The 15,628-nt window shown below is 46.5% G+C and overlaps 1 protein-coding gene across 1 annotated transcript in view; it reads right to left on the bottom strand.

The window, feature by feature from the left end:
- The window catches only part of DCTN6 (dynactin subunit 6), a 39,107-nt gene extending 26,206 nt beyond the window's left edge, over window positions 1–12,901 (bottom strand). Inside the window, exons 1-4 of the mRNA XM_069743131.1 lie at window positions 12,814–12,901; window positions 9,533–9,597; window positions 8,335–8,440; window positions 444–532 (exon numbers count right to left, since the gene is read on the bottom strand). Of these exons, the coding sequence (XP_069599232.1) occupies window positions 444–532; window positions 8,335–8,440; window positions 9,533–9,597; window positions 12,814–12,851 (298 nt within the window). The 5' untranslated portion in view covers window positions 12,852–12,901. The remainder of the gene's footprint in view (window positions 1–443; window positions 533–8,334; window positions 8,441–9,532; window positions 9,598–12,813) is intronic.
- Between the last annotated feature and the right edge of the window lie 2,727 nt (window positions 12,902–15,628).

The following is a 15,628-nucleotide window of genomic DNA, read 5'->3' as shown; positions in this document are numbered from 1 at the left end:
CTTGTGCTTCCTGTCCCCCATGAGGGAATGGAAACATCCTCCTATGCTGTCGTGGAAGGAGACTAGAGAAAATGATGTTTCCAAAATTACGCTGATGTGAAGTAGACATGCGGTAAATGTTATTTATTAACTATTTTGCGTGACATAATTCTCCGATTTAAGGACACAATAACTAAACATTTGAAAATTCCCCAAAATTCAAAATTTTTGCCAAACTTCCATTTTTTCCAATAAATAAACTCAAGTCCTATCGAATAAATTTTACCACCATCATGAAGTACAATATGTCTCAGAATCCCTGGGATCTGTTGAAGCGTTATAACCACAAAGTGACAATGGGCAGAATTGTAAAATTTAGCTTTGTCATTAAGGTCAATAGGGGTTAAACAGATTTTTTGTTTTTTTGCAAGTATCACTTGACGATTTACATACGGGAAGGATACAGCATCCAACTTCAAAGACATTATTGGTGCCGATGATCATCGTTTTTGGCTCAACATCTTCCGAGTCAGGTGCAATGTTTTCCGGAAAACTAGAAAAGTAATTCATAAAAGAGTTTTAAATTAAACCTCATATGTATTTTTTTGCTTATATTTGTTGATTTATTTTTTATTGGTTCGGGCTATCCAGAATTCTCTAAAGGATGTTCTTACATTGATTTTTTTTCCCCTGTTAAATAAGTAGGAAATGGTCTATATACTCACTTTTGTCTACATGTGTAATAAGAAACACCAAATCAATCCCCTAAAGGGCCATGAAGCAATACACATATGAAAACCAAAAAGAACAACTTCACACAAGGCCAATGCGGTAAAACATATATCTTTATTCAAAACTAATGTATAAAATCACAGCGAATACCACAAGTACAAGAGAAAGAGGTGGGATACCAATAAGATGCACCCTCAAATCATAATTAGCAATAGGATATAAAAAAATTGCATGTACTATGTAATCTTCCAGAGGAGTAAATTGCCCTCAATGTGCAAACATAGGAGCCATAATAATTGAAGTAAGAGTGAAATATACAGATATCCTATAATTAATGTGATAGATTACCTACGTAGGTGAGAAAATCCCATAAACAATTCATATACACATAATAAATAGTATAAAGTATAGTTACCGAGAGGGGAGCACTGAAAGGACCCACCACACCCGACGCGCGTTTCGCATTGAAATGCTTCGTCCAGAACCAAGCATTTCAATGCGAAACATGCGTCGGGTGTGGTGGGTCCTTTGAGTGCTCCCATCTGGGTAACTATACCTTATTTATACTATTTATTATGTGTATATGAATTGTTTATGGGATTATTTTCTCGCCTTCGCTGTGCCTACGTAGGTAATCTATCACATTTAATTATAGCATATCTGTATATTTCACTCTTACTTCAAATATTATGGCTCATATGTTTGCACATTGAGGGCAATTTACTCCTCTGGAAGATTACATATTACATGTAATTTTTTATATCCTATTGCTAATCTTGATTTGAGGGTGCATCTTATTGGTATCCCACCTCTTTCTCTTGTACTTGTGGTATTCGCTGTGATTTTATACATTAGTTTTGAATAAAGATATACTGTATATGTTTTACTGCATTGGCCTTGTGTGAAGTTGTTCTTTTTGGTTTTCATACATGTGTAATAACTTAAAATATTTTTAATTTATAAGTGGCTTTTTCATAGTATGTATTATAGGCCATTAATTTAATTCTAAAATGTTATTTAATATGTGAGGACACAAGGCCCCAAGGAGAAGACAGAAGGCAGAAGGCGGAACTCAGACGGCCATTGGACTTCGCTGCTTATTTTAATAAAGTATCCTGCAAGTAAAAAGTTTCTTTGGCATGCCCAAATAATTTGTTCGAGTTCCCTCTCCTGCATGTCTCGTGGCTGTTCTGACAGCTGCGAGACATGCAGGCCAGGGGACTCGAACATATTTTTCGAGCACGCCGAAGCCACTCGGTTAACACTTGAGCATGCTCGGATAACACCTTCTCTGAGCTCGTTCGCACATCTCTGGTAGGCATTGTATTGTTTTTTTAAATATACAAAAGATATTACAAAGGGGACAAGACAATACGATATATACAGTTGTGGCCAAAAGTATTGACACCCCTGCAATTCTGTCAGATAATACTCATTTTCTTCCTGAAAATGATTGCAAACAGAAATTATTTGGTATTATTATCTTCATTTAATTTGTCTTAAATGAAAAAACACAAAAAGAATTGTCCTAAAGCCAAATTGAATATAATTCCACACTAAACATAAAAAGGGGGTGGACAAAAGTATTGGCACTGTTCGAAAAATCATGTGATGCTTCTCTAATTTGTGTAACTAACAGGTGTTGGCAATAACTAAATCACACCTGCAGCCAGTTGACATGAATTAAAGTTGACTCAACCTCTGTCCTGTGTCCTTGTGTGTTCCACATTGAGCATGGAGAAAAGAAAGAAGACCAAAGAACTGTCTGAGGACTTGAGAAACCAAATTGTGAGGAAGCATGAGCAATCTCAAGACTACAAGTCCATCTCCAAAGACCTGAATGTTCCTGTGTCTACCGTGCACAGTGTCATCAAGAAGTTTACAGCCCATGGAACTGTGGCTAACCTCCCTAGATGTGGACGGAAAAGAAAAATTGACAAGAGATTTCAACGCAAGATTGTGCAGATGTTGGATAAAGAACCTCGACTAACATCCAAACAAGTTCAAGCTGCCCTGCAGTCCGAGGGTACAACAGTGTCAACCCGTACTATCCGTCGGCGTCTGAATGAAAACGGACTATATGGTAGGAGACCCAGGAAGACCCCACTTCTTACCCCGAGACATAAAAAAGCCAGGCTAGAGCTTGCCAAAAGTTATCTGAAAAAGCCTAAAACGTTTTGGAAGAATGTTCTCTGGTCAGATGAGACAAAAGTAGAGCTTTTTGGGCAAAGGCATCAACATAGAGTTTACAGGAGAAAAAAAGAGGCATTCAAAGAAAAGAACACGGTCCCTACAGTCAAACATGGTGGAGGTTCCCTGGTGTTTTGGGGTTGCTTTGCTGCCTCTGGCACTGGACTGCTTGACCGTGTGCCTGGCATTATGAAGTCTGAAGACTACCAACAAATTTTGCAGCATAATGTAGGGCCCAGTGTGAGAAAGCTGGGTTTCCCTCAGAGGTCATGGATCTTCCAGCAGGACAATGACCCAAAACACACCTCAAAAAGCACTAGAAATTGGTTTGAGAGAAAGCACTGGAGACTTCTAAGGTGGCCAGCAATGAGTCCAGACCTGAATCCCATAGAACACCTGTGGAGAGATCTAAAAATGGCAGTTTGGAGAAGGCACCATTCAAATATCAGGGACCTGGAGCAAAGAAGAATGGTCTAAAATTCCAGCAGAGCATTGTAAGAAACTCATTGATGGTCACCGGAAGTGGTTGGTCGAAGTTATTTTGGCTAAAGGTTGTGCAACCAAGCATTAGGCTGAGGATGCCAATACTTTTGTCTGGCCCATTTTTGAAGTTTTGTGTGAAATGGATCAATGTTTTGCTTTTTGCTTCATTCTCTTTTGTGTTTTTTCATTTAAGGCAAATTAAATGAAGATAATAATACCAAAGAATTTGTGATCACAATCATTTTCAGGAAGAAACTGAGTATTATCTGACAGAATTGCAGGGGTGTCAATACTTTTGGCCACAACTGTACAATTACATAAAAATAAAAAGGGCGAAAAAAAAAGGAAAGTTACTAGTTCACTAGATCTGATGTCATGGAAATAAAGCAGATTTTAGCGGAAGGGAGCGCTCCGATTTGAAAATGATGCAGTCCTGCAGCGAACTGTATCTCATAGCACTGAACAATGATTAAATCAGCATCTGATTTTATCAGCAAAGAGTCACACCCATTTGCCATCCCTGGCTGACCTTAGTTGGAAGCATGTAAATGGGGTGCAGCTCAGGTACCAAAAATTATGGGATCCCAATCTTAAAGGGAACCCGTCACCCCGTTTTTTCAGATTGAGCTATAAATACTGTTAAATAGGGCCTGCGCTGTGTGTTACTATAGTGTATGTAGTGTATCCCGATTCCCCATGTATGCTGAGAAATACATTACCAAAGTCGCCGTTTTCGCCTGTCAATCAGGCTGGTCAGGTCGGGTGGGCGTGTTCACAGCGCTCTTTTCTTCCCCAGCTTTCCGTTGGTGGCGTAGTGGTGTGCGCATGTCCAATTTCCGAATTCCCTGCGCCCACGTGAAGACACAGCGCGCGATCTGCGCTGTCATCCCTTTCATCGGCGGGGGCGGCCATTTTCCTGAAGCCCCGTGCAGCAGAGCACTCCATCTGCGCATGCACGGCCCCAGGAAGATGGCCGTCCCCACCGATGAAAGGGATGACAGCGCAGATCGCGCGCTGTGTCTTCACGTGGGCGCAGGGAATTCGGAAATTGGACATGCGCACACCACTACGCCACCAACGGAAAGCTGGGGAAGAAAAGAGCGCTGTGAACACGCCCACCCGACCTGACCAGCCTGATTGACAGGTGAAAACGGCGACTTTGGTAATGTATTTCTCAGCATACATGGGGAATCAGGGTACACTACATACACTATAGTAACACACAGCGCAGGCCCTATTTAACAGTATTTATAGCTCAATCTGAAAAAACGGGGTGACAGGTTCCCTTTAAGGATATCTGTCCACCTGGAGGTCCCAGGCGGGAGATATTAATGCCATATTTCCCATCATGATTTTAGCTTTATATAGATAGCAGACATGGCATATCCAAATTTGACCATGTGGTCGATGTTAATTCGGGGGTGATGCGCAGACCGCACAGTGATGTAAGTAAATGCGTAATGTTCACCACAACACCAAAAATATGTCTCGCATAAGTATAGGACCTACTCCTCTCACAAAAACCCCACTATGCATAACTGGAACCTGGTTCCATCCTGTCTGACTGTGTCCCATCTCTATCAGATAACCCACTTCAACTACCTGTCCAGAGTGAAATCAATATTTCATGTGAGCACAGTCTGCATTCAAAACATGAAAGAATCAATTCTTCTAGATACACTTACACACGGTTTTTGAAGGAACTCAACAGTGAGGTTGTGACAAACATCTTGGAGAACTATCCACAGATCATCTGTGGATATAGGCTTGAGGAAATCCTTCTCTTTATTCCCAGAAAGACACAATTAAGTTGAAGTCATGGCTATGCGGTGGTCATATCCACACTTCCTTGTTATTCTTTACACTGGAGATTGCTCTTACTGACTTTTGGGATTGTTGTCTTGCTGCAGAATAAATTTGAATGCTTCCCTGATGGTATTGCATGATGGAAACGTATCTGCCTTTATTTTTCAGGAAAGAAATAGGCAACATTGAGGACTGTAGATGCAGTGGTCGGCCAAGGGAAATTAGTAGAGCAGATGAAAGACATCATGCTTGCTTCCCTTTGAAAATCCAGTGGAAGATGTCCAGCAGTGCCATCAGTTCAGGACTGGCAGCAACCAGCAGGACCGAGCAAGACACTCCTGCTGTTAAGGGAAGTTTGTCTAGAAATGGCTTCAGTTTTTCAATAAAGTACAACAGCCATACTTTGAATGTGGAAACAAAGGCAAGTGACTCAGCTATGAAAAACGGCAGCAGGTTCTCTGGACTGGAGTCAAAATGAGAAATATTTGCTGTAACAGAAGGCAGCTTGTTTGCTGGAGGTATGGAAAGCTGTAAAATATTGAGTATCTGCAGGAAACAGTGAAGCATGATGGAGGTTCCTTGCAAGTTTGAGACTATTTTCGCTAACAAGAGTGGGGGATTTGGTCAGGATTAATGGTGTCCTCACTGCTCAGAAATAGAAGCAGATACTTATCCGTCATGTAATACCATCAGGGAGGTGTCTGATTGGCTCCAAATTTATTCCACAGCAGGACAATGACCCCAAACATATAGCCAATGTCATTAAGAACTATCTTCAGCATACAGAAAATGGAATCCTGGAAGAGATTATAAGCCCCAAAGAGCCTTATCTCAACAGAGTGTGGAGGATTACATGAAGAAGCAGAAGAAGCTGTACAAGCCTATAGCCACAGATCTGTTTGGAAGAACCTCTCTGTGGAGCTCCTTCAAAAAGTGCATGCAAATAACGGTTACAGGAATACTGATTTTAGAGTTTTCTTTTGTTTATTCCCTTTTGCATTTTGTTAACAAACTGTATATTATTAACCCCTTCATGACCATGGGATTTTTCGTTTTTCCGTGTTCGTTTTTCACTCCCCTCCTTCCCAGAGCCATAACTTTTTTATTTTTCCGTCAATTTGGCCATGTGAGGGCTTATTTTTTGCGGGACGAGTTGTACTTTTGAACGACATCATTGGTTTTAGCATGTCGTGTACTAGAAAACAGGAAAAAAATTCCAAGTGCGGTGAAATTGCAAAAAAAGTGCAGTCCCACACTTGTTTTTTGTTTGGCTTTTTTGCTAGGTTCACTAAATGCTAAAACTGACTTGACATTATGATTCTCCAGGTCAGTACGAGTTCATAGACACCTAACATGACTAGGTTATTTTTTATCTAAGTGGTGAAAAAAAATTCCAAACTTTGCTAAAAAAATAAATAAAAAATTGCGCCATTTTCCGATAATCGTAGCGTCTCCATTTTTCATGATCTGGGGTGGGTTGAGGGCTTATTTTTTGCGTGCCGAGATGACGTTTTTAATGATAGCATTTCGGTGCAGATACGTTCTTTTGATCGCCTGTTATTGCATTTTAATGCAATGTCGCAGCGACCAAAAAAACCTAATTCTGGTGCTTCTAATTTTTTTCCCGCTTCACTGTTTAGTGATCAGGTTAATGCTTTTTTTTTAAATTGATAGATCGGGCGATTCTGAGCGCGGCGATACCAAATATGTGCAGATTTGATATTTTTTTTATTGAGGCGAAAGGGGGGTGATTTAAACTTTTATATTTTTTTTATTTTTTTAACATTTTTTTCAACTTTTTTTTTTTTTTTACTTTTGCCATGCTTCAATAGCCTCCATGGGAGGCTAGAAGCAGGCACAACGCGATCGCCTCTGCTACATAGCAGCGATCTGGTGATCGCTGCTATGTAGCAGAAATGCAGGTGTGCTGTGAGCGCCGACCACAGGGTGGCGCTCACAGCCACCGGCGATCAGTAACCATAGAGGTCTCAAGGACCTCTATGGTTACAATGGAGACGCATCGCCGACCCCCGATCATGTGACAGGGGTCGGCGATGACGTCATTTCCAAGCGGTAGTTAAATGCCGCTGTCTGCGTTTGACAGCGGCATTTAACTAGTTAATAGGTGCGGACAGATCGCGATTCTGCCCGCGCCTATTACGGGCACATGTCAGCTGTTCAAAACAGCTGACATGTCCCGGCTTTGATGCGGGCTCACCGCGGAGCCCTGCATCAAAGCAGGGGATCTGACCTTGGACGTACTATCCCGTCCAAGGTCAGATAGGGGTTAAACATGGCAGCCTATTGGTGACATAACGTACTGTATTTCTACATACCTACACAGTGGGATGCGCAGGAGGTATTTTTCAGGAATTCCTCCCTTCATTCACTGTGAATGCCCCCTTACAGTGGTAGAGATAAAATTCAGCAAAATGGCAATCTAAAGTGAAGTGCAATGTATCTGACTGTTTAAAAAAAGATTTGTAACCTCAGTCTGTATTGTAAAACAAAATCACTAACTTAAAATGGGATTTCCTGCAGTACAATCCTATAGACGGCAGTGGGGCTCTATACGGAAACGTGCTAGGCTGAAGCTTTCTACATCCTCAGCTTTCCCTGTCATTCCAATGGAAATTACTAAGAGCTGAAAAATCTCTTTGGATGCGATCATCAGGAACATTACAGAGCACAGAATTCTACACTATTTTTATACCTAAAAAAAAAAGCAATTTTCAGCATTAAATTCTTCACAAACCATTTCAATTTTTTGACGTATGCCATTATTTCCCAGTTTTGCTGTGTACACAAATTCTGGCACAATTACACTATATAATGAAACGTTTCTATACTACTCCATCCACTAGTATTATATAGCACAATGAACAGCTGATGTCCTCTACTGATCTTCATACTAGTAATGAGCGAGCATGCTCGAGTGCCAATAGAGTATCTTTGGCGTGCTCGAATATTAGGTTCGAGTCCACGCAGCTCCCTCTATGTGTTGCGGCTGTCAGTTGCGAAAATGGCAGCCATGGGGACTCGAACATAGTATTCCAGCACGCCAAAGATACTCCATTAGCACTCGAGCATGCTCGGATAACACCTCATCGGAGCACGCCCGCTCATCACTTCTCAGTACATCACCTGTTCCTTATAAAAGCCTGCTCCTCAATCAAGTTGCCTTCGCCAATAATGATGGGGCCCGCTTCAGCATAAATACGAGCTTTGGGGTGGACAACTGTCCTCGGGCCTGGGAAAAAAATAAATGAATAATCAAATATGTCATGTACTATTTAGTATATAAGTAGCAATGCATCTATACTGATAATACATATATAATGCAGTACTAAAAGAACAGAAGATGTAACATTGTGCAAGAATGTTTGTAGTCACTCACGTAAATTGGCTCAGAGAAAAAGCATTATATGGGAATGCGTATCACCACAAGATGTGGCTTCCTCAGGGATCAATACATATATAATTCTGACTCACGAATGACTTCCTTACTCATTGGTAAAACAGGCATCACCCTGACAATATCTTCACCACAGTGATCATGTGACTAGTTACTGGACACACAGTGGATGAAGGGATCATAGGTCTGTTTTTAGGTCATAACCACAGTGGGCGATCGGAGCCAGCCATTTAAATGCTGATGTCATAGATTAAAATTGTTACACAGACTAGAGTTCGCTCCGGCCACTGCTGTTAGAAACAGATGCTGGTGGTGTAACACAGCAAGCATCTGCCCAGTAGACAGCCCCCTCTATACACTGCTTACTAGACCTGTGACAAAAATATACATCTAAAGGGTTAAATATTGCCTTATTCATCAATTTAGAATGCAATGACGTTGGAGATATTTATATAACATGGTTGCAAAAACGACACTGTCTAAAGGGGTCGTCTGGAACACATGTTTTTCATCCAAAGCGTTACAGATGTAGAAAAAAACAAGCTCACCTACACTGCAGTCCAGAGCTGCCTCTCTGCTGCTGCTTTGGGCTTTCTTGACAGGCTGCAGCAGTGACAGCATCACTGCAGAGCTCAGTGATTGGCACTGTAGTCGTGACGTCACCACTGCAGGCAGTCAACAAAGACTAGCAGCAGAGGGGCAGCGCTGGACCCTGGGAGTGGAGGATCGGTGAGCTTAGCATTTTCTATAGCTTTAACCTCGTGAGGAAATAAAATCCTGCACAATGAAACTCTACGAATCAATTTTTACCATCACACCTAACGGCAAGCACTCACTGTCCAATACACATGTAGCAGCCAAGCACACAGAAACATCAGGGGGTAAAACAGTTCCTCGGGTACAAATATAATAAGCGGATATACCCACCTATCGTCACATCCCCTTTAATTTCACTTTCTACGCAGACAACTGCTCCCGGAGCAATCTTAACGCTGAAAGGATGAAAATGGACAGATGGTGAAAGGATTGAAGAAAATCAGGACAATGAAGCAACACAAGGCAATGAGTAACCACCAACTGCTGAGCTGCACTGATACAACCCACTCATAGGAGGGCCACGCCGCAGATCCACGACATAGGCCGCGCACGCCGCAGATACATACGGGCCGAGAAGAGTCAGGATATGGGCCATGCACGCCGCAGATACATACGGGCTGAGAAGAGTCAGGATATGGGCCGCGCACACCGCAGATACAGGATATGGGCCACGCACACCGCAGATACAGGATGTGGGCCACGCACACCGCAGATACAGGATGTGGGCCGCGCACACCGCAGATACAGGATATGGGCCGCGCACCCTGCAGATACAGGATGTGGGCCGCGCACACCGCAGATACAGGATGTGGGACACGCACACCGCAGATACAGGATGTGGGCCACGCACACCGCAGATACAGGATGTGGGCCGCGCACACCGCAGATACAGGATATGGGCCGCGCACACCGCAGATACAGGATGTGGGCCGCGCACACCGCAGATACAGGATATGGGCCGCGCACCCTGCAGATACAGGATATGGGCCGCGCACCCCGCAGATACAGGATATGGGCCACGCACACCGCAGATACAGGATGTGGGCCACGCACACCGCAGATACAGGATGTGGGCCGCGCACACCGCAGATACAGGATATGGGCCGCGCACACCGCAGATACAGGATGTGGGCCGCGCACACCGCAGATACAGGATGTGGGACACGCACCTGCAGATACAGGATGTGGGACACGCACCTGCAGATACAGGATGTGGGCCGCGCACACCGCAGATACAGGATATGGGCCGCGCACCCTGCAGATACAGGATATGGGCCGCGCACCCTGCAGATACAGGATATGGACCGAGCACCCTGCAGATACAGGATATGGACCGAGCACCCTGCAGATACAGGATATGGGCCGCGCACCCTGCAGATACAGGATATAGGCCACGCACACCGCAGATACAGGATGTGGGCCGCGCACACCGCAGATACAGGATGTGGGCCGCGCACACCGCAGATACAGGATGTGGGACACGCACCTGCAGATACAGGATGTGGGCCGCGCACACCGCAGATACAGGATGTGGGCCGCGCACACCGCAGATACAGGATGTGGGACACGCACCTGCAGATACAGGATGTGGGCCGCGCACACCGCAGATACAGGATATGGACCGAGCACCCTGCAGATACAGGATATAGGCCACGCACACCGCAGATACAGGACATGGGCCGCGCACCCCGCAGATACAGGACGTGGGCCGCGCACACCGCAGATACAGGATATGGGCCGCGCACCCCGCAGATACAGGATATGGGCCGCGCACCCCGCAGATACAGGATGTGGGACGCGCACCTGCAGATACAGGATATGGGCCGCGCACCCCGCAGATACAGGATATGGGCCGCGCACCCCGCAGATACAGGATGTGGGACACGCACCCTGCAGATACAGGATATGGGCCGCGCACCCTGCAGATACAGGATATGGGCCGCGCACCCTGCAGATACAGGATGTGGGCCGCGCACACCGCAGATACAGGATGTGGGACACGCACCTGCAGATACAGGATGTGGGACACGCACCTGCAGATACAGGATGTGGGCCGCGCACACCGCAGATACAGGATGTGGGACACGCACCTGCAGATACAGGATGTGGGACACGCACACCGCAGATACAGGATGTGGGCCGCGCACACCGCAGATACAGGATGTGGGACACGCACCTGCAGATACAGGATATGGGCCGCGCACCCCGCAGATACAGGATATGGGCCGCGCACCCCGCAGATACAGGATATGGGCCGCGCACCCTGCAGATACAGGATATGGGCCGCGCACCCTGCAGATACAGGATATGGGCCGCGCACCCTGCAGATACAGGATGTGGGCCGCGCACACCGCAGATACAGGATGTGGGACACGCACCTGCAGATACAGGATGTGGGACACGCACCTGCAGATACAGGATGTGGGCCGCGCACACCGCAGATACAGGATGTGGGACACGCACCTGCAGATACAGGATGTGGGACACGCACACCGCAGATACAGGATGTGGGCCGCGCACACCGCAGATACAGGATGTGGGCCGCGCACCCTGCAGATACAGGATATGGACCGAGCACCCTGCAGATACAGGATATGGGCCGCGCACCCCGCAGATACAGGATATGGGCCGCGCACCCCGCAGATACAGGATATGGGCCGCGCACCCTGCAGATACAGGATATGGGCCGCGCACACCGCAGATACAGGATATGGGCCGCGCACCCCGCAGATACAGGATATGGGCCGCGCACCCCGCAGATACAGGATATGGGCCGCGCACCCCGCAGATACAGGATATGGGCCGCGCACCCCGCAGATACAGGATATGGGCCGCGCACCCTGCAGATACAGGATATGGACCGAGCACCCTGCAGATACAGGATATGGGCCGCGCACCCCGCAGATACAGGATATGGGCCGCGCACCCCGCAGATACAGGATATGGGCCGCGCACCCTGCAGATACAGGATATGGGCCGCGCACACCGCAGATACAGGATATGGGCCGCGCACCCCGCAGATACAGGATATGGGCCGCGCACCCCGCAGATACAGGATATGGGCCGCGCACCCCGCAGATACAGGATATGGGCCGCGCACCCCGCAGATACAGGATATGGGCCGCGCACCCTGCAGATACAGGATATGGACCGAGCACCCTGCAGATACAGGATATGGGCCGCGCACCCTGCAGCCCCATAAGCCCCTAATGGCACACCCCATGGAGAGAATGCGGGGCAGGCAGGAGGAGCCCCACACGTGTGCCCGCACCCTATACAAGGCCTATGCACAGCGCACCGTCCTGAGCAGCAGTGGGGCTGGAGATGACACACCATGGAGTATGGCGGCTGCATTCCCACAGCTGTGTGCTGTCAGGACTTAACAGTCTCTTTTTAACCCTTTTCTGTCCTTGGCAAAATGATGATTATGACAGAGACCCAACAAGCGTGTCCGGGATTACTCGGTGACTGTAATGCGCACTGGTCAGTTAGTATGGGCTGGTGTCATACATGCGGTGCAATGCCGGGCACATCTACTAATGTATGGCCTGTCACCGCACACAGCCCGGTACCGGGCACGGTCTACGCTGCACGCCCAGGTGACGCTGTACCTCTTCTGCAGCTGCGCCTGCTTCAGCAACTCCGCCATGTTTACAGCCGAAAGGACGCGAGATTACGTCACGGTCACCTGACCGGCTGTGGGCGTGTCAAGAACCGGCTCATTACGGGATTGGATGCTTTGGAGGAAAGGTGGGACTTGTGCAGACTTCCTGTGTCCGTACACACGTGATGCGCTGTGTATCTGTCTGATCTTATGTACGCAGCTGGTTTCATACAGTGGCCTCTCCAAACACGCTGACGTATTTAGTCGTCATGGACCGTTAATGGCTTAACGTGTATCTTGTTCAGACGTGTGTGCACACGTCCTGTCCAGGTTAGGATGCTAGCTTGGTGAGACCCTTTGAATTTAAAGGGAACCTGTCACCCCGTTTTTTCAGATTGAGCTATAAATACTGTTAAATAGGGCCTGCGCTGTGCATTACTATAGTGTATGTAGTGTACCCTGATTCCCCATGTATGCTGAGAAAGACATTACCAAAATCGCCGTTTTCGCCTGTCAATCAGGCTGGTCAGGTCGGGTGGGCGTGTTCACAGTTTGCATCTCGGCTTTGGGAAAATGGCCGCCGCGATCTCTTGTGCGCATGCGCGGCATCCCGCGGCCATTTTCCTGAAGCCCCGTGCAGCAGAGCACTCCATCTGCGCACGCGCGGCCCCAGGAAGATGGCCGTCCCCACCGATGAAAGGGATGACAGCGCAGATCGCGCGCTGTGTCTTCACGTGGGCGCAGGGAATTCGGACCTTGGACATGCGCACACCACTACGCCACCAACGGAAAGCTGGGGAAGAAAAGAGCGCTGTGAACACGCCCACCCGACCTGACCAGCCTGATTGACAGGCGAAACCGCCGACTTTGGTAATGTATTTCTCAGCATACATGGGGAATCAGGGTACACTACATACACTATAGTAACGCACAGCGCAGGCCCTATTTAACAGTATTTATAGCTCAATCTGAAAAAACGGGGTGACAGGTTCCCTTTAAAGGGAACCTGTCACCCCAAAATGGAAGATGAGCTAAGCCCACCAGCATTAGGGGCTTATCTACAGCATTCTGTAATGCTGTAGATAAGCCCCCCGATGTATCCTGAAAGATGAGAAAAAACAAGTTAGATTATACTCACCTGGGCGGTCCGGTCCGATGGGCATCGTGGTTTGGTCCGGTGCCTCCCATCTTCTTACGATGACGTCCTTTTCTTGTCTTCACGGCGCAGGCATACTTATCTGCACTACTAGAGAAAAAGAAGGAGCACTGACCCAATATTATAAAGATACAATACAAATATTTTATTAATCATATAACAAACTTACATAGACTATGGATAACATAAAAATAAGGGACATAGCACAGACACCAAATATTGCAAAGCATCACTGAATCATGTACAAATTAGATGGACCACAAGATATTAATACACTGGATGAAAGCGAAATATCAATCAGGCATGAATAAACATCACCCATAAATGCTCACCAGAGTGTATATGGCCATACATCAACCAAATTACCACACTGACGCTAATAGCCTCACTAGCACTAGTCAATTAGCGGAGAACAAAGGAGCATTCGAAATACCAAATTAAAAATATACAAAATTTTATTGAATACAAAAAAACACATACAACCATATACTTAAAATAAGGACACTAAAAGGGCCACCCCTAACACCCGTAGCGGTCATGAAGAGTATCACACATATATAATACAAAAATGAGTGTGACACAAAAGTGTTACATAGTGATAACCACGTCCATACATAGCACCATAAGGTAATGGAGCTACAAACGTCACCACAATCTCTCTATGGTCCCCAGTATGGACCTATATGAGGCTATTTCACAAGGTGATATACCACTAAAGGTACACAATCCAAGACACGCTGTAAGAGACTAGTCAGATTGCCAATGTCATAGAAACATATAGCGTAATAGACGCAGTAACCACAGTCTCCCAAAGCTCCTCTTACCCAGGTGAAGGGATGGATCTAGTTGGGCAGCACCCCCGACGTACGTTTCGCTTTGGCGTTCTATAGCTTTTTCAAGGGGAAGTGTCCATGTTCCACCACGGAATCCTTATATCCAGTACTTCCGGTCACATGAAGAATCATGTGACCCGGAAGTCAGCAGGGTTGCTAATGTGCGGCGCATGCGTCCATGGCCCCCGACGCCGCCACCACCCCGCCCAGCCAGGCTACCGAGCCAGATGACTGGGGGCACGGCAATTACCATGGCACCCAGTCACCGGCCAGGGACGCCAAACGGCCGGACCGAGGAGGGGCGGGGCCGGGAGCAAACGGACGCATGCGCACAGCAAACCCAGAACCGCACCAGAGCATAGAACTACTATAAGATGTATATACAAGAACCACAATAAGATGGTAAAATTAAAACACCACTCGTAATGAAAAAATGACGCTATGATAACAAGTGTCATATGTCACAATCCAGTATAAGATGTACATTGAGAGATCATATGGAGAATGTATATTGGGTCCTTCAGATCTTTCAGCATGCCACTCTGCGGTCCAGTTTTCAAAGGATACCAGGAATACTGTATAACAGACTATAATAAACACAAAGAAACAAGTAATTAAAATTAAAACCAAATAAAAAAGGTGAAACAGACACCTTACAACAGAGGGGAGAAAACAAGATCTTAAAAGGGCTACAGAAACGGGGCAAAATTGAGAGCTTCATTGAGGCCCCCGGGTCTCACAGTGCCCAGGGTCACGATCCACCTCAGTTCACGTTGGGCGAGGAGTTGTTTGATGTTACCCCCCCGTATGCCCGTATGGACAAGGTCAATCCC

This window comes from Ranitomeya imitator, chromosome 1 (assembly GCF_032444005.1).
Source record: "Ranitomeya imitator isolate aRanImi1 chromosome 1, aRanImi1.pri, whole genome shotgun sequence".
In the NCBI taxonomy this organism is placed as follows: domain Eukaryota; kingdom Metazoa; phylum Chordata; class Amphibia; order Anura; family Dendrobatidae; genus Ranitomeya; species Ranitomeya imitator.
This window is presented reverse-complemented; position numbering and strand designations above follow the sequence as displayed.